Raw genomic sequence first — 14422 nt, 5'->3', positions numbered from 1 at the left:
AGGTTGGCTGTGAATTCAAGGCAACCCTTCTGCCTCAGCCTCCCAAGTGCTGGGATTACATGTATGTGCCACCATGCCCAGCTGGAAATTCTTACAAACAATAACCCAGCAAATGAAAAAAGTAAGCTAATTCTTTTTTTGTTTACTTTTTTTAAAACTGTATATCCTTTTATTGGTACATTTTAGATATACAAAATAATGATATTCATCATTGGAAATTTGCATCTTTTCATACTCTCTTGGTTTTTATTTTTTCCCACTTCCCCTGCCCTCCCTTCAACCCCTCCATCCCTATTTACAGACACTTTGTTTCCTTTTTTTCATTTTCTCATATTAATTCTATTCTCTACTTTCCTTTCCCCTACCCATTCCCCTTTGCCCATTTTCTTTCCATTTCACAGTATCTATTATACCTTTTAGTCCTTATTTACACTTTCAGTTTCTCACACTAGAGAAACTATTAGACATTCACACATGTGTGTCCTATTTATTTCACTTAAGAGTATGGCCTCAATGTGCATCCATTCGCAATAAATGTCTCTAATTTCTCATTTTTTATGCCTGAGTAGTACTCCATTTTATTAAAAAACCACATTTTCTTTATCCAGTCTCCAGTTCATTGGCATTTGGGCTGTTTCCAAATTTCAGCTATTACAAACTGTGCTGCTATGAATATGGGAGCACACATACCACCGTGTTATGATTCTTTTATTTTTTATTTTTTTATGATTCTTTTAATTCTTTTGGGAAGATACCCAGCAGGGGCATAGCTGGGTCAAATGGGACCTCTAGCCCCAGTTCTTTGAGGTATCTCCATACTGATTTCCACAGTGGTTGCACCAGTCTACACTCCCACCAGCAGTGGAGCAGGGTTCCTCTTTCCCCACAGCCCCACCAACATTTGTTGTTGGTTGATTTCTTGATAGCAGCCATTCTTTGTGGGGTAAGGTGGAATCTCAGCATTGTTTTCATTTGCATCTCTAGAATGACCAGTGATGTTGAACATTTTTTCATATGTTTATTTACCATTTCTCCTTCTTTGTGTGAGAAATGTCTGTTCACTTCAGATGCCCATTTTTGGATTGCGTCTTTCAATTTGGGAGGTCTGATTTTTTTTAAAGTTCTTTCTAGATTCAAGATAGTAGACCTTTGTCTGAGGAACAGCAGGTGAAGATTTTTCCAAGATTGTGGGTTGTCTCTTCACACTGTTGGTGTAAAGCTGTGTAGAAGCTTTTTAGTAAGAAGAGATCCCACTTGTTGATAGTTTGTGCTACTTCATGGGCAACTGAGGTTTTGTTCATAAAATCTTTTCCTACACCAATGTCTTCAAGAGTTCTGCCTAACCTCTGTTCCAACCGGTTCAGCGTTTGTTTTAATATTTAGATCTTTAACCCACTTTGATTTTAGTTTAGTGCATGGTGAAAGATATAGGTCTAGTTTTAGTCTTTGGCAAGTTGAAACCCAATTTCTCCAGCACCATTTATTAAAGAAAAATGAAAGTTTGATCCTATAGAAGTAAAGAGGAGAATAAAGTTCCATATAAAATATGAAGTCAGAAAAATTAAGAGTGGTTGGAGAATGGGTATACAATACATTTACATTGCGAGGAATACTTATGTTAGTTGTGTTGTGGCTAGAACTCTAGACTAAATATTTTATGATCTGTTAAAAACCACTAAAAGATAAGAAGCTGAAGTATCATATCACCTAGAAATGATAAATATACGAAGAATGGAAATGCTAATTACTCTGATTTGTTGTTCTATATTGTATGCCTACAGCACATCATGATTTTGTTTTCTACAAATATATCCAAATATTTGGGGTCCATTAAAACTTTCTTTAAAATAGGGAGTGATAGGAAAGATAAAAGAAAGACAGTTGTCTTTCAGAAATATGTACTAAATGCTTTCAAAGATTTGTTTCAGAAGAAACTGGGTAAGGAGAAATTGGAGAAGATATGTACACAGGAAACAAGGTGAATATGGGATATTTCCATCTGGATTATTTGACATATTTTAAATCACATCATTTATTAAAGAGGCTATGTTGGTATTCCATCATGTTCCTCAACTCCTCTATTTTTCATCTGTGTCCTCTTTAGATTAATCATGTCTTGCACTATGGGCACAATCTCTGCTGTTATGTGAGAAATTATTTCTGATTTCATTTTTTCCAGATCCTCTTTCATTGCTAGTTCAGGGAGTCCAGGTGGTTGCACATCAGGTGTTCCAGGGCCGAGGATTTAGCTCAGTGGTTCCGCCGCCTGCCTCCCAAGCGCAAGGACCCAAGTTTGATCCCCAGTACCAAAAACAAACAAAAAAAGGAACGTCAGAGTGTTCCATCTTGTTTCCCTTTGGGGTTGCTGTAGGTGATCTGAAAGTCTGGTTCTGAGACTTGTTTACTTGTCTTCTCATTTTGACTGGGGGTGGGGGGGTGGGGGGTGTTGCTGCAGCTCACCTCCTCTGTGCTGGGAGCGGTGGTAGGTTGGCCTGGAAGCCTGCTACTCTGCACTGGGAGCTGTGGCACATTGACCTGGAAGCCTCCCCTGCTCTGGGAGCTGTGGCATGCTGACCTGGAAGCCTCCTCTGCCTTGACCAAATTACTTAATCTTGCTGTGCATCAGTTTCAGTGGAGAGAAGAGTTTTAAGAGCTTCTTTCCTAGATTTTGCATTTCCCCCTGCTAATTCTTTTTATCTTATGTCAGTAACTGCTATGAAACCATGCACAATTTTACTTCTTTTGAATCTTTGCTATTCTCATTCTCCCAGAAGAAATGATAAAATTTCAACAATATAGGACATGAATAAAATATATAGAAATGAATAGAATGAACAGAATAAAAGTGTCTAAAACCAAATATAACAAGCCAGGGAGCCAATCAGATTCCAGAAGCCTACATGGGACAAGGATCTCAATAAAAGGAGCTACAGATAAAGCTATGAATATTTCACTTTCAAATACTCCCTACTAGTCCAGAGTAGCTGTCTGCTATCTCTCTTCCCCCTTATCCCCACCTTAAAATAAATCATCTTCTTTCATTTATCCCACTAATCAGAATTACTGAGTACTACATGTTTATATATCTTTCACCACTACTGAACACCCTCACCATTCTATAAATAATAACTCAACATTCTATTCACTTTGCAAATGTCATTTCAACAAACTCCATGAATAATTTGACCATTGCTTTCATTCACTAGAATAGTAAACCAGGAATCATTAGTATTACAAAGACTGAGGCAACTTAACCACTAGGTAGATTTATCTGCTATCACTGTTTTAATTTTGCAGCACAAGTAGAAACAAAACCTGTGGATGGTACAGAATCCGTGACTTCTTTATGAAATATTACCTGTCCGTGTATGTCCCCACACACTGTCACTGGGGTTGACACAGGCTGAACGTTGGATTCCTCTAAGAGAAGATCACACACATAGTCACATAGCCGCTGAAAGAAGAAAAAATAAAATACAAACTTTTATTGCAATATTAAAGCTAAGGGCCAAATACAAAAAAATTTAGTACAAAGACATATTTAGATAGACCAAGAGAGCCAAGGATTTATCTCAGTGGTACCACCGCCTGCCCTGCAAGCTCAAGGACCCGAGTTTGATCCCTGGTACCACAAAAAAAAAAGAAAGAAAGACCAAGAGTTAGGAGCAACAGGAAGGACTTGTATGGCCATTAAAAAACAACATGAGGAATTCTGGTGGTGGAACTGCCATGTACCTGGGATGTAGGGCTGGATACATGAGCCTACAAATGTTGTGGTATTCTATTAAGGTTATACAAACTGTTATTATGGGGGGGAATCAAGTAAATGACACAGGGGATCTCTCAGTATTATCTTACAACTGCATGTAAACCCACAATTATTTCAAAATAAAAAGGTTGTTTACAATTAAATAATTAAAATATGTATATCTAAAATTGAGGCTGAGTGCTGTAGCACACCTATAATTGCAGCACTTGGGAGACTGAGGTAGGAGGATTTTGTGTTTGTTTTTGACTTTTTAGGACAGGGTCTCACTATGTTCAGGCTGGCAAAAAGGGGGAGGCGACTAGGGATGTGTGAAGGCTCTGGGTTTAATGTTCAGCACCAAAAAAAAAAAAAAAAGACAATGAGGGAATCAAGCTATTTCCTAAATATTAGACAACAAAACAGAAAACTTCAAAATAAAATGATTTGCTTTGTTCTAAGTTCTTTTTTTTTTTTTTGGTACTGGGGATTGAATTCAGGACCTTGCATTTTCGAGGCAGGTGGCAGAACCACTGAGCTAAATACCCAGCCTTTGTTCTGATAAGTTCTTGATCTTCAAATAGCACCTCAAAGACAAGGTCTTCCTTTTGGCCTGGTAACCCTGTAACTTCAAGTCCCACATCCCCCAGATGCTTCAACAAACCAGTGCATGGTTCTATCATATAACACATCCAGCACTCCTAATAATAACACTGTTCTGAATTTTTACCTTGATAATGAAATGGCCTTAGTTTTACATGAAAGGTGATCTCCAAGAGTTTCTTCAGTTATGAAATTCTGGTTTGTATTAAAAACCAACTATGCCAAAATCTCTTGCTTGACTCAGATACTAACACTGGGACTCACAAAGATTAAGGCCACAAAGCTACTGAATCTTAGCAACAGATCTGGAATTCAGGTTTCCTAGTTTTTCCACAATACTATCTTGAATATTCAGTGGTTTCACCCAACAAATAATTACTAAATGCTTAATATGTTACCAAGATTGGTTCTAGACCCAAATAAATCAAAATACTAAAATCTCTACCTTTAAAGGGCTTACATTCTAATAGAGAGAATAAAGAAACAAAATGTAAAAAAAATAAATAAATAAAATGTAGCCAGGTGCAGTGGCCCATATCTATAATCCCAGCTACTCCAAAGGCTGAGGAGGGAGGATCATAAATTTGGTTTGGGTTTGTTTTGTTTTGTTTTTTGACACAGGCTCTTGCTATGTAACCCATGCTGGCCTTGAATTCACTTCGTAGACCATGCTGGCCTCAAACTCAAAGAGCCTCCTGCCTCAGCATCCTGAGTGCTGGAATTACAGGCACGCGTCACCACTCCTGGCAGGTTCACAAATGTGAGGCAAGCCTAGGCAACTTATTGAGACCCTATCCCCCCAATTTTTTTTGTTGAACTGGGGATTAAACTCAGGACTTCGAGGCAGGTGCCAGTGCCACTGAGCTAAATCCCCTGCCCATGTTCCCAAAATTTTTAAAGGCTAGGGATATAGCTCAGTGCCAGAGCATCCCAGAGTTCAATCCCCCAGACCACAAAAGAAGAAAAAAGAAAGGAGGAGGAAGAAGGGAGGGGAGAACAATGAGAAGGGAGAAGGGAGGAAGAGGAAGAAGAGGAGAAAGAAGAGGAGAAGAAGGACGAGGGGCAGGGAGAGAAGAAAGGAAAAAGAATGTATGCAGAAAGAAGGGGTAGCAGTAGTAGTACAATGTGTAGAGTAAATTGTCAGACAGTGATAAGACCTGTGGAGAACACTAAAGCCCAGGAAGAGGAATAATGAGTGCTGGGGTGAAAGGCAAGTGTCAACAGTAAATAGGGAGAACACAAAGGCCTTGCAGAAGCTTGATAAAGTGACTTTTGAGCAAAAATGTAAAGCTGGTCACATTCTACAACACTGCAGGCAGAGGACAATAAATAAGTACAAAACCCCCGACATGATGCATGCTTGCTATTTGACAAAAATACCGAGGTTAGTGTGGTTACAGAGAATAAACTGAATGAGGTTTTGAAAGATTCAAGACCATACAGGCTGGTTTTGTTGTTGGAGTGATTATTAAGAACCCAGGCTTCTACTGAGTGTTATGGGAAGCCACCAAAAGGTCTGGAGCAAAAGAATGACATGATCTTAATTCTGCCATGTAGCAAATGTACTACTGGGGGGAGAGGGCCAAGCAAAGATTGCTGAAGTAGGTTAGGTACAAAGGCAGAAGACCAGATGGCTTATACAACAATCTAGATAAAAGCTAATACTGGCTTGGACCAGAGTAGTGAAAATAGGAAATGGGATAAGCAGACAGATCCAAATATTTTTCTGAATGTAGCATCTGCAAGATTTATGATTAACTGAATACAGGGTGTTATGAAATAGTAAGGAATCAAGGGGTAACTCAAGTTTTCTGGCCTAAGCAACTACAAGGATGGAAAGAATCATTACTGAGATGGTTAAAAGGGTCCAAGGAAAGTACCCTTTTAATTGCTTTATTCACTTTTTTTTTTTTTTTTGGTACCGGGGATCAAACTCGGGTCCTTGCGCTTGCGCAGCAGGCAGTGAAACCACTGAGCTCAGTCCCCAGCCCTATTCACTTTTAAATATACTTTACTTTTTTTTTTTTGGTACCAGGGCTCGAACTCAGGACCTTGCGCTTGCGAGGCAGGCAGCAGAACCACTGAGCTAAATTCCCAGCCCCTATACTTTACTTTTTAAAGAGCAGTTTTAAGTTCACAGCAAAATCAAACAGATACAAAGTTTCCATATGCACCTTGCCCCCATGCATATGAACAGTGTCCCTACTATCAACATATGGCCCCTAGCCAGGCGTGGGGGCACACGCCTGTAATCTCAGCACTCAGGAGGATCACTGCAAGTATGAGGCCAGCCTGAACAACATAGGGAGACCCTGCCTCAAAAAAAAAAAAAAAAAAATCCAGCACCTACTTGTTCTAAGTGGTGGCTTTTCATTGACACAGCATTACGGAAAGTTTGTTTACATTAGAATTCACTCTTTTTTTTTTTTGTACCAAGGATCAAACTCAGGACCTTACACCCAAGTGTAAGGCAGGCAGCGAAACCACTGAGCTAAATCCCTGGCTAGAATTCACTTTTTTTTTTTCTGGTACTGGGGATCGAACTCAGAACCTTGTGCTTGTGAGGCAGGCGGCGTAATCACTGAGCTAAATCCCCAGCCCTAGAATTCACTCTTGATATTGCACGTTCTGTAAGTTTTCACAAATGTATAATGACATATATACCTTACAGTATCATACAGAGTAGTTTCACTGCCCTGACTGCCCTGTAAATTCTTTGTGCTTTACCAATTTATTTTTACCTCCTTGCAACCCCTGGGAAACCACTAATCTCTACTGCTTCCATGATTTTAACTTTCCCAGACATCATATACTTATCACACAGATTCAGCTTATTCAGGGGTTTGTTGACTGGGGTTTGTACTCACAAGCTACATTCCCAGCACCTTTTATTTTTTCAGACAAGGTCTCTCTAAATTGCTTAGGCTGGCCTCAAACTTGCAATCCCTGTCTCGGCCTCCTAAGTGGCTGGGATTACAGGAATGTGCCACCATACTCAGCTTCAGAGTGGCATCTCTCACTTAAGTATATGCATTTAAGATTCCTCCATGACTCTTCATGGCTTAATAGCTTATTTCTTGTAAGTGCTGAACAATATCCTATTGTCTGGATATACTACAGTTTCTTCATCCATTTACCTACAAAAGGGACATCTTGGTTGTTTTCAAGTTTTGGCAATTATGAACAAAGATGCTATAAACATCTGTATATAGGTTTATGTGTGTAGCTAAGTTTTCAACTCATTTGAGTTACTAGCAAAGAGTAAAATTGCTGGGTCATATGTAAGACTGCTTAGTTTGGTAAGAAACTTCCAAACTATCTTCCAAAGAGACCGTACCATTTTGCATTCGCATCAGCAATAAGTGAGAGCTGATGCTGCTCTACAACATCATCAGCATTTGGTGGTGTCAAGGTTCAAGATATGACCATTTTAGTAGCACTCCACCACTGAGGTACAACCACAGCCCCAAATTCTTTATTTCTTCAACCTGCAAAACATCTTAATATCAAGTCAGAATTTCAGACCGGGGCATGGTGGCGCACGCCTATAATTTCAGCACAGTGGGAAACTCAGGTAGGAAGATTACAAGTCTGAGCCCAGCCAGGGCAATTTAGCAACTTTGCAAAACCTAACTCAGGAGGGGAATGGGATAAAATAAAATAAAAGTTATTTAAAAAAAAAACAGAACAGAACCTGACTCAAAAAAATAAAATACTGTGAAATAAAAATAAAGGGCTGGGGATAAAACTCAGTGTAAAGATCCTGTGTTAAATCCCCAGTAACACATACACACATGCATGTGCATGCACACACACACACACACACACACACACAAAGAGAAAATATTCATTCTCTGTTAGAAATAATAATAATCTAATCAATCACAATCACTCAATTCAGTCCTTTTAGCTGTTCTTCCTGTAAATTTCACAAAATTAGTGTGGTACAGCATCTTCATTATTTTTATAGTAATAAACATCTAAAATTTACAACTTACTATTAGCATTTTTAAACCAAAACTCACTTCCATCTAGCTCAAGGTAGTTCCAAAGGAAAAAATATACCAAGAACTGATGAATAATTCTGTGCTTGGCCTTTTTTTTTTCTTGGTACCAGGGATCAAACTCTTGACCTTATGCTTATGAGGCAGGCATGGTGCCACTGAGCTAAATCCCTGGCCCTGGCATTTTTTTTTTTTTTTTTTTTGTACTGGGGATTGAACTCAGTCCCTGCACTTGCAGGGCAGGTGGCGGAACCACTGAGCTAAATCCCCAGCCCATCTGGCCAATTTTTTAATAGTTTTTTTTTTAATTACCACCTCCCTCTTATTCTGCTAAAAACAAAAAGCACTTTTCTTTAGCTTCATAGAAGCAATTAATATTTCTAATATAGTATATAATTTCTAATATGGTATATAATTTTAAAAATTAAAACAAGAAGCTGGGCATGATGGCACATACCTGTAATCCCAGCACTCTGGAGGCTGAGCCAGGAGGATCACCGAGAGTTTGAGGCCAGTCTGAGCTACACAGTGAGTTCAAGGCCAGCCTGAATTACTTAGTGGGACCCTGTCTCAAAAAAACAAAAAAAAGGGCCAGGGATTTAGTTCAGTGGTACTGTTGCGTGCCTCACAAGCACAAGGTCTTGAGTTCAATTCCTAGTACCAAAAAAACCCAAAAACAAAAACAAAAAGAACAAAGAGAAAAACCAAAAAATAAAAAATTAGGGCTGGAGATGTAGCTCAGTGGCACTGCTCCTGTTTGGCAAGCATAAGGTCCTGAGTTCAATTCCTAGTCCCAGAAAAAAAAAAAATAAAACAACATAGTGATGTTTTAAAGTACCTATCTCAGGACAGTAGCCACCTTCCTTAGGCATAATGTCTGGCTCAATTAATATCTGCAATATTTTTTCAGGTACATTCACCAAACCTCCTCAAAGAACTATACAGAAGAATTTGCAGAAGTGCTTTGCTGTGGTGTGTGCAAGAGTAGGCAGTTTTCTGTTTCTAGGTCTGTTCCCTATATTGCCTATGTTTTTTGGTTTGGTTTTCTTTTGGTACTGGGGATCGAACTCAGGACCTTGCACTTGCCCTTTTTTGGCCTGTGTTAATAATTAGCTGTCCCATGTATACATAGTAACTTTCAGATGTCACATTCTTTTTTTTTTTTTTTTTTTCCTTTTGTGGTGCCGGAGAGTGAATCTTGGGCCTTGCATATGTTAGGTAAGTCCTCTACCACTGAATCATATGCCAGCCCAGCCCTTTTGTTTTTCCAAGACAGATCTCACTAAATTGTCCAGGCAGGCCTCAAACTTTCGATCCTGACTCAGCTTCCTGTCATAGCCAGTTAGAGTTGACATCTTTTAATACAAATATTTTCCCACTAACACACTATTTGACACAAGCTTCCAAAGAACCTTCACAATGTATCTCCTGGAGAGAAAAGTTGTTTCCTACAATGTTGATCTCTCAAAATAAATAACTGTGGGGGTGCCACTGTGAACCCCTATAAAGATCAACTATGAAAATATTAACTAAACAAACAAGCTACTTAATTATATATATATTTTTTTCGGTTACCAGGGATTGAACTCAGGACCTTGCACTTTCCAGGCAGGCGTGGCACCACTGAGCCACATCCCCAGCCCTGAAAAGCTACTTAATTAAACTTGAATTGGGGCCAAGGATTTAGCTCAGTGGTTCCGCTGCTTGCTTCGCAAGCAGAAGGACCCAAGTTCGATCCCCGGTACCAAAAAAAACACCTTGAATTAAATCCTCTAGAGATGCCCGTCTTCACTCTGGATGATACTACTCCCCTCCTTTCTCAATTTGCTTTTTCCCAAATTAAACTTTAATGTTATATCATCAATTTAGTGACATATTTCCATTATAGGATAAACCCTTCATGGAGCTTGCAACTGTATAGACTATAAACAAGGTGCATAGGATATTGTAATTAAATAGTGGGCTTCAATGAACACCTAAGGGAGAAATGCCTCTGTTCTCTATCAGGGATAGATGTGTTTTCCCTGAGAAGCTTGTTTTTATTATTGTATAGACTCTTGTGCATTTTTTTAATTAAACAGCTTCCATATTTGTAGGCTTCTGAAAAGTTTAGGGTACAATCTTTAAGAAGCAATCTGGTGGGCTGGGAATTTAGCTCAGTCACACCATGCCTGCCTTGCAAGTGCAAGGTCCTGAGTTTGATTCCCAGTACCAAAAAACAAACAAACAAAAAGTAATCTGACCAGGTATGGTGGTGCATACCTGATATCCCAGCAGTCTGGAGGGATAAGGCAGGATACCAAGTTTGAACTTAGCCTGGACAATTTAGCAATTTAGTTAGACCTTATCTCAAAATTTAAAAATAAAAATAAAAAGCTGAGGATGCAACTCAGTTTGAAAACCCTGGGTTCAATCCCCAGTAGAGGGGCTGGGGAAGGGTCATCACAGCTTTTATTTTATATACTGTTATTCTTACTGCTGGCTCCATCTTGGTTTCCTATCTGTATTTTCTGACTCGTTTACTTTGAATGTAATTTATATTGCTTATACCAAATGCATCTTTGTAAACTACTCTATGTCATTTTTTGAACAAAATGAGTTATTTAATAATATTTTGAAATTAACCACAACACAGAATCCTGAGTGACACCATGATTCCCATATTTAAATGTGCTGGAATTTGCACCCACATGTGCCTGGCTCTCCTACCTCATAATGCCTCCTGAACAGCAAGTCCTGCCTACTGACTGGCCCACACTCCCAGTGCTGACTTGAAAGTAACAGTGAACCATAACTTAAAGAACAACACTGTGAAACCTTGTCAATCTCAAAGGCTGTGTGTCTGGAGACACATGCAAACTATTCAGGCAGCATCCTTCACCTGGAGCCCATGCATACTAACCAGAGTAAAATTACAGCCGCCTCCTACAACTGCTGTTTCTGTAGATCCCAACTGAGGACTCTGCTATGTCTCTAACCCAAAGCCATGGTTTCTGATCTCTTTAATTAAGCAGTAGCTTACAAGTTCACATCAAGCACAAAAAAATTTTAGAAGTCCCTAGACACAGTGGTGCATTCCTGTAATCTGAGCTACTCAGGAGTCTAAGGCAGGAAAATCACAAGTTAAGGGTCCAGGGCAATTTAGGAAGGCTATCTTAAAAAAAAAAAAGGTTGGGTGGGGAGTGTAGATGTAACCTCACTGGTAGAGCATCTGCCTAACATTCAGGATGCCCTAGGTTCAATCCATGTACACACTTCCCCACAAATCTATCCTTTAAAAATTTTTAATTTTAATATGTACCTCTCTTTGGAGTACATTATGTAATAAATGATAAAAGTTGACCAAATCAGCATAATAAATATTTCCATCTCTTCAATCATTAATCATTTTTATGTGCTAGGAATTTTATACTCTTCTAGTGGTTTTTTTTTTTTTTTTTTTTGGTACCGGGGATCGAACTAGGGTTCTTGCGCTTGCAAGGCAGGTGGTGGCACCACTGAGCTAAATTCCCACCCCTCTTCTAGTCATTTTAAAAGTTATCATAGGTTGGGTCAGGGATTTAACTCAGTGGCACTGCACCTGCCTCACAGCACAAGGTCCTAAGTTTGATCCTTGGTACTGAAAGAATAAATAAATAAATAAATTTATCATAGGTTGTTTTACTCAATAGTTCCTCTGCTGTGCTAAAGAAATTGGAGTGATTCCTCCAGTCCATGTTTTTAGCACCCCTTATTAAATTTCTTTCTGTACCCCCCTCCTCCCAAATATCTATCTTACATTTTCATTTATACAGCCTTTATATAGTCTCCACTATAATACAAATTACTGAGATTGAGGAGTATGGCCCGGAGATGACAGTGATCCAGAAGGCAACACCTCTGTCTTCAGGCTTCACGGAGTTTCTCAATGGTGGCACTACTTTGTTGTGGGGAGCAGCTGTCCTGTGCAACAGCAACGTCTCTGGCTCCCACTACATAGATGTCCATGTTCGCCCCCAAGTGTGACAAGCAAAACTGTCTCTAGACATTACCAATGCCCCTCTGGGATTTAGTTCAGTGGTGCTGTGCCCACCTGCCAAGTGCAAGGTCCTAAATTCAGTTCCCAGTAACAAAAAAGAAAGAAACCAAAATCCCTCAAGAGCACTCTTCTATCAATGTGAATAATTAGTTTGCTAATCAGCTGCTAGTCACTTCTGACTGTGGAATCTAGGAGCCCTGCATAAAAAAGTAGCACCTGAGCTAAAGCTCAGACAAGAGGTATTCTAGAAAGGAAGCATACACCATAGTTATAAACAGGAACCCTACTTGCTTGCTTGCTCTCCTTTCTTTCTTTCCTTCCTTCTCTCTCTCTCTCCCCCTCTTTACTTCTTTTGTCTCTGTCTTTGTCTCTCTCTCTCTCTCCTCCTCTTTACTTCTTCTCTGTCTCTCTACTCTCTGTCTCTCTCTCTCCCTCCCTCTCTCTCTCTCTCTCTCTGATGCTGGGGATCAAACCCAGGTTGTACATGCCAAATATGTGTTCTGTCACTGAGCTACCCCCAGCCCTTGCTCCAAAATTTCTTTATGGAACTCTCCAACATTCCCATCTCTTAACTATAAAATTGTCCCAAGAATCTACAAATTCTCCTAATCTCTAAAGACTCGGGTGTCATTCACTGGTCAAGGATGTTGTAAAAGAATTCTGGAGAGTATGACTCAGCGGTCATCAGGGACCCAGTCAAACCTTTACAGTCTAGTTCTGGGGTTCACAGAAAGACTGGGAGCCTTTCTCAACACCTTCTGTGTAGGAAGACCATCTGTTTGATCTTTGCAACACAAATAGCCAATGTGAAGTTCCAGGGTAAGTTTCAATGAGTTTATTTTACCTGTGTGACCCAGGGGGGCTTAGATTTACAGGGTCTCCCTATGTGGTCGTTGCCTTGAACTCACTGTGATCCTCCCACCTCAGCCTCCCAAGTGCTGGGAATACAGGAAGGCGCCACCACACCTGACAAACTCCGACCACTTTTGACCTTCAAAATGGTATACTTATGCAAGCAAATAATCCAGGAAAGAAATTGCAGAGAAGGAATTAAAAATAAGATTTTATATGAAAACACTCTCCTTGATCCTGAGAGAAAGCAAGCCAACAACAGCAGCAATTGAGCAACTTAACTCTTTCAAGTAAGTGTGTAAAGTGTTGGGATCAACTACAAAGAGCATTTTATGTACAGTAAGTGAGCTCTCATCAAGTAAATAAAGTATATGTAGAAGCTGGGCGTGGTGGTGGTGCATGCCTGTAATCCCAGCCCTCAAGAGACTGAGGCAGGAGGATCACCAAGAGTTCAAGGCCACCCTACCCTGCACTACATAGTGAGTTCAAGACCAGCCGGAACTATATAGTGAGACCTTGCCTCCAAAAACAAAAAATAAAATAAATTTTGTATGAACCATTAAAAAAAAAAGGAACCCTGGATCCAGAATCGATCCCACTCAGTTGACTATCTGTATGACTCTGGAAAGTTACTTTGTGGTTCAATTACCTGCCTGTAAAATGGGGCAAATATTTGTATTAAACTCATTGTGTTATAATGAGTATTAAAAATGACTTAATAGGGCCGGGGATTTAGCTCAGTGGTTTCGCTGCCTGCTGCGCAAGCGCAAGGACCCCAGTTCAATTCCCAGTACCAAAAAAAAAAAAAGACTTAATATTAGCTAGGTACAGCGGCTCATATCTGTAATTCCAGGTACTTGGCAGGTTGAAGCAGGAGGACTACAAATTTGAGGTCAGCTTGGGCAACTTAGTGGGACCTTGCCTCAAAATTTTAAAAAATTAAAAAAATTTAAAAAGGCAGAGGAAGTAGCTCAGTGGTAGAGCATTTGCCTCGAATGTGTGAAAGTCCTGTTTTGGATCCTAGCTCACAACACATGCACACCACACCACACACACACACACAAACACACACAATCATGCTATATAAATACTGAGAAGTAGGTAAAAGAAACAGGTTGAGCAGCAGGGCATGGTGTCACACCCTGTAATCCCACTTGAGAAGCAGAAGGAGGATTAAGAGTTTGAGACCAGCTTGGACAC

General features: G+C 39.8%; 1 protein-coding gene across 1 annotated transcript in view; it reads right to left on the bottom strand.

Annotated features, from left to right (window-relative positions):
- The window catches only part of Ppp6c (protein phosphatase 6 catalytic subunit), a 39604-nt gene that overhangs the window by 16234 nt on the left and 8948 nt on the right, over positions 1–14422 (bottom strand). Inside the window, exon 2 of the mRNA XM_004849382.3 lies at positions 3359–3454. Coding sequence (XP_004849439.1) covers positions 3359–3454 — 96 coding nt within the window. The remainder of the gene's footprint in view (positions 1–3358; positions 3455–14422) is intronic.

This window comes from Heterocephalus glaber, unplaced genomic scaffold (genome assembly GCF_053883595.1).
Source record: "Heterocephalus glaber isolate CG9 unplaced genomic scaffold, H.glaber_assembly_v1.0 deba00001479, whole genome shotgun sequence".
NCBI lineage: Eukaryota > Metazoa > Chordata > Mammalia > Rodentia > Bathyergidae > Heterocephalus > Heterocephalus glaber.
Note: the sequence above shows the minus strand (reverse complement) of the source record. Positions and strands in the feature narration are given on the sequence as shown.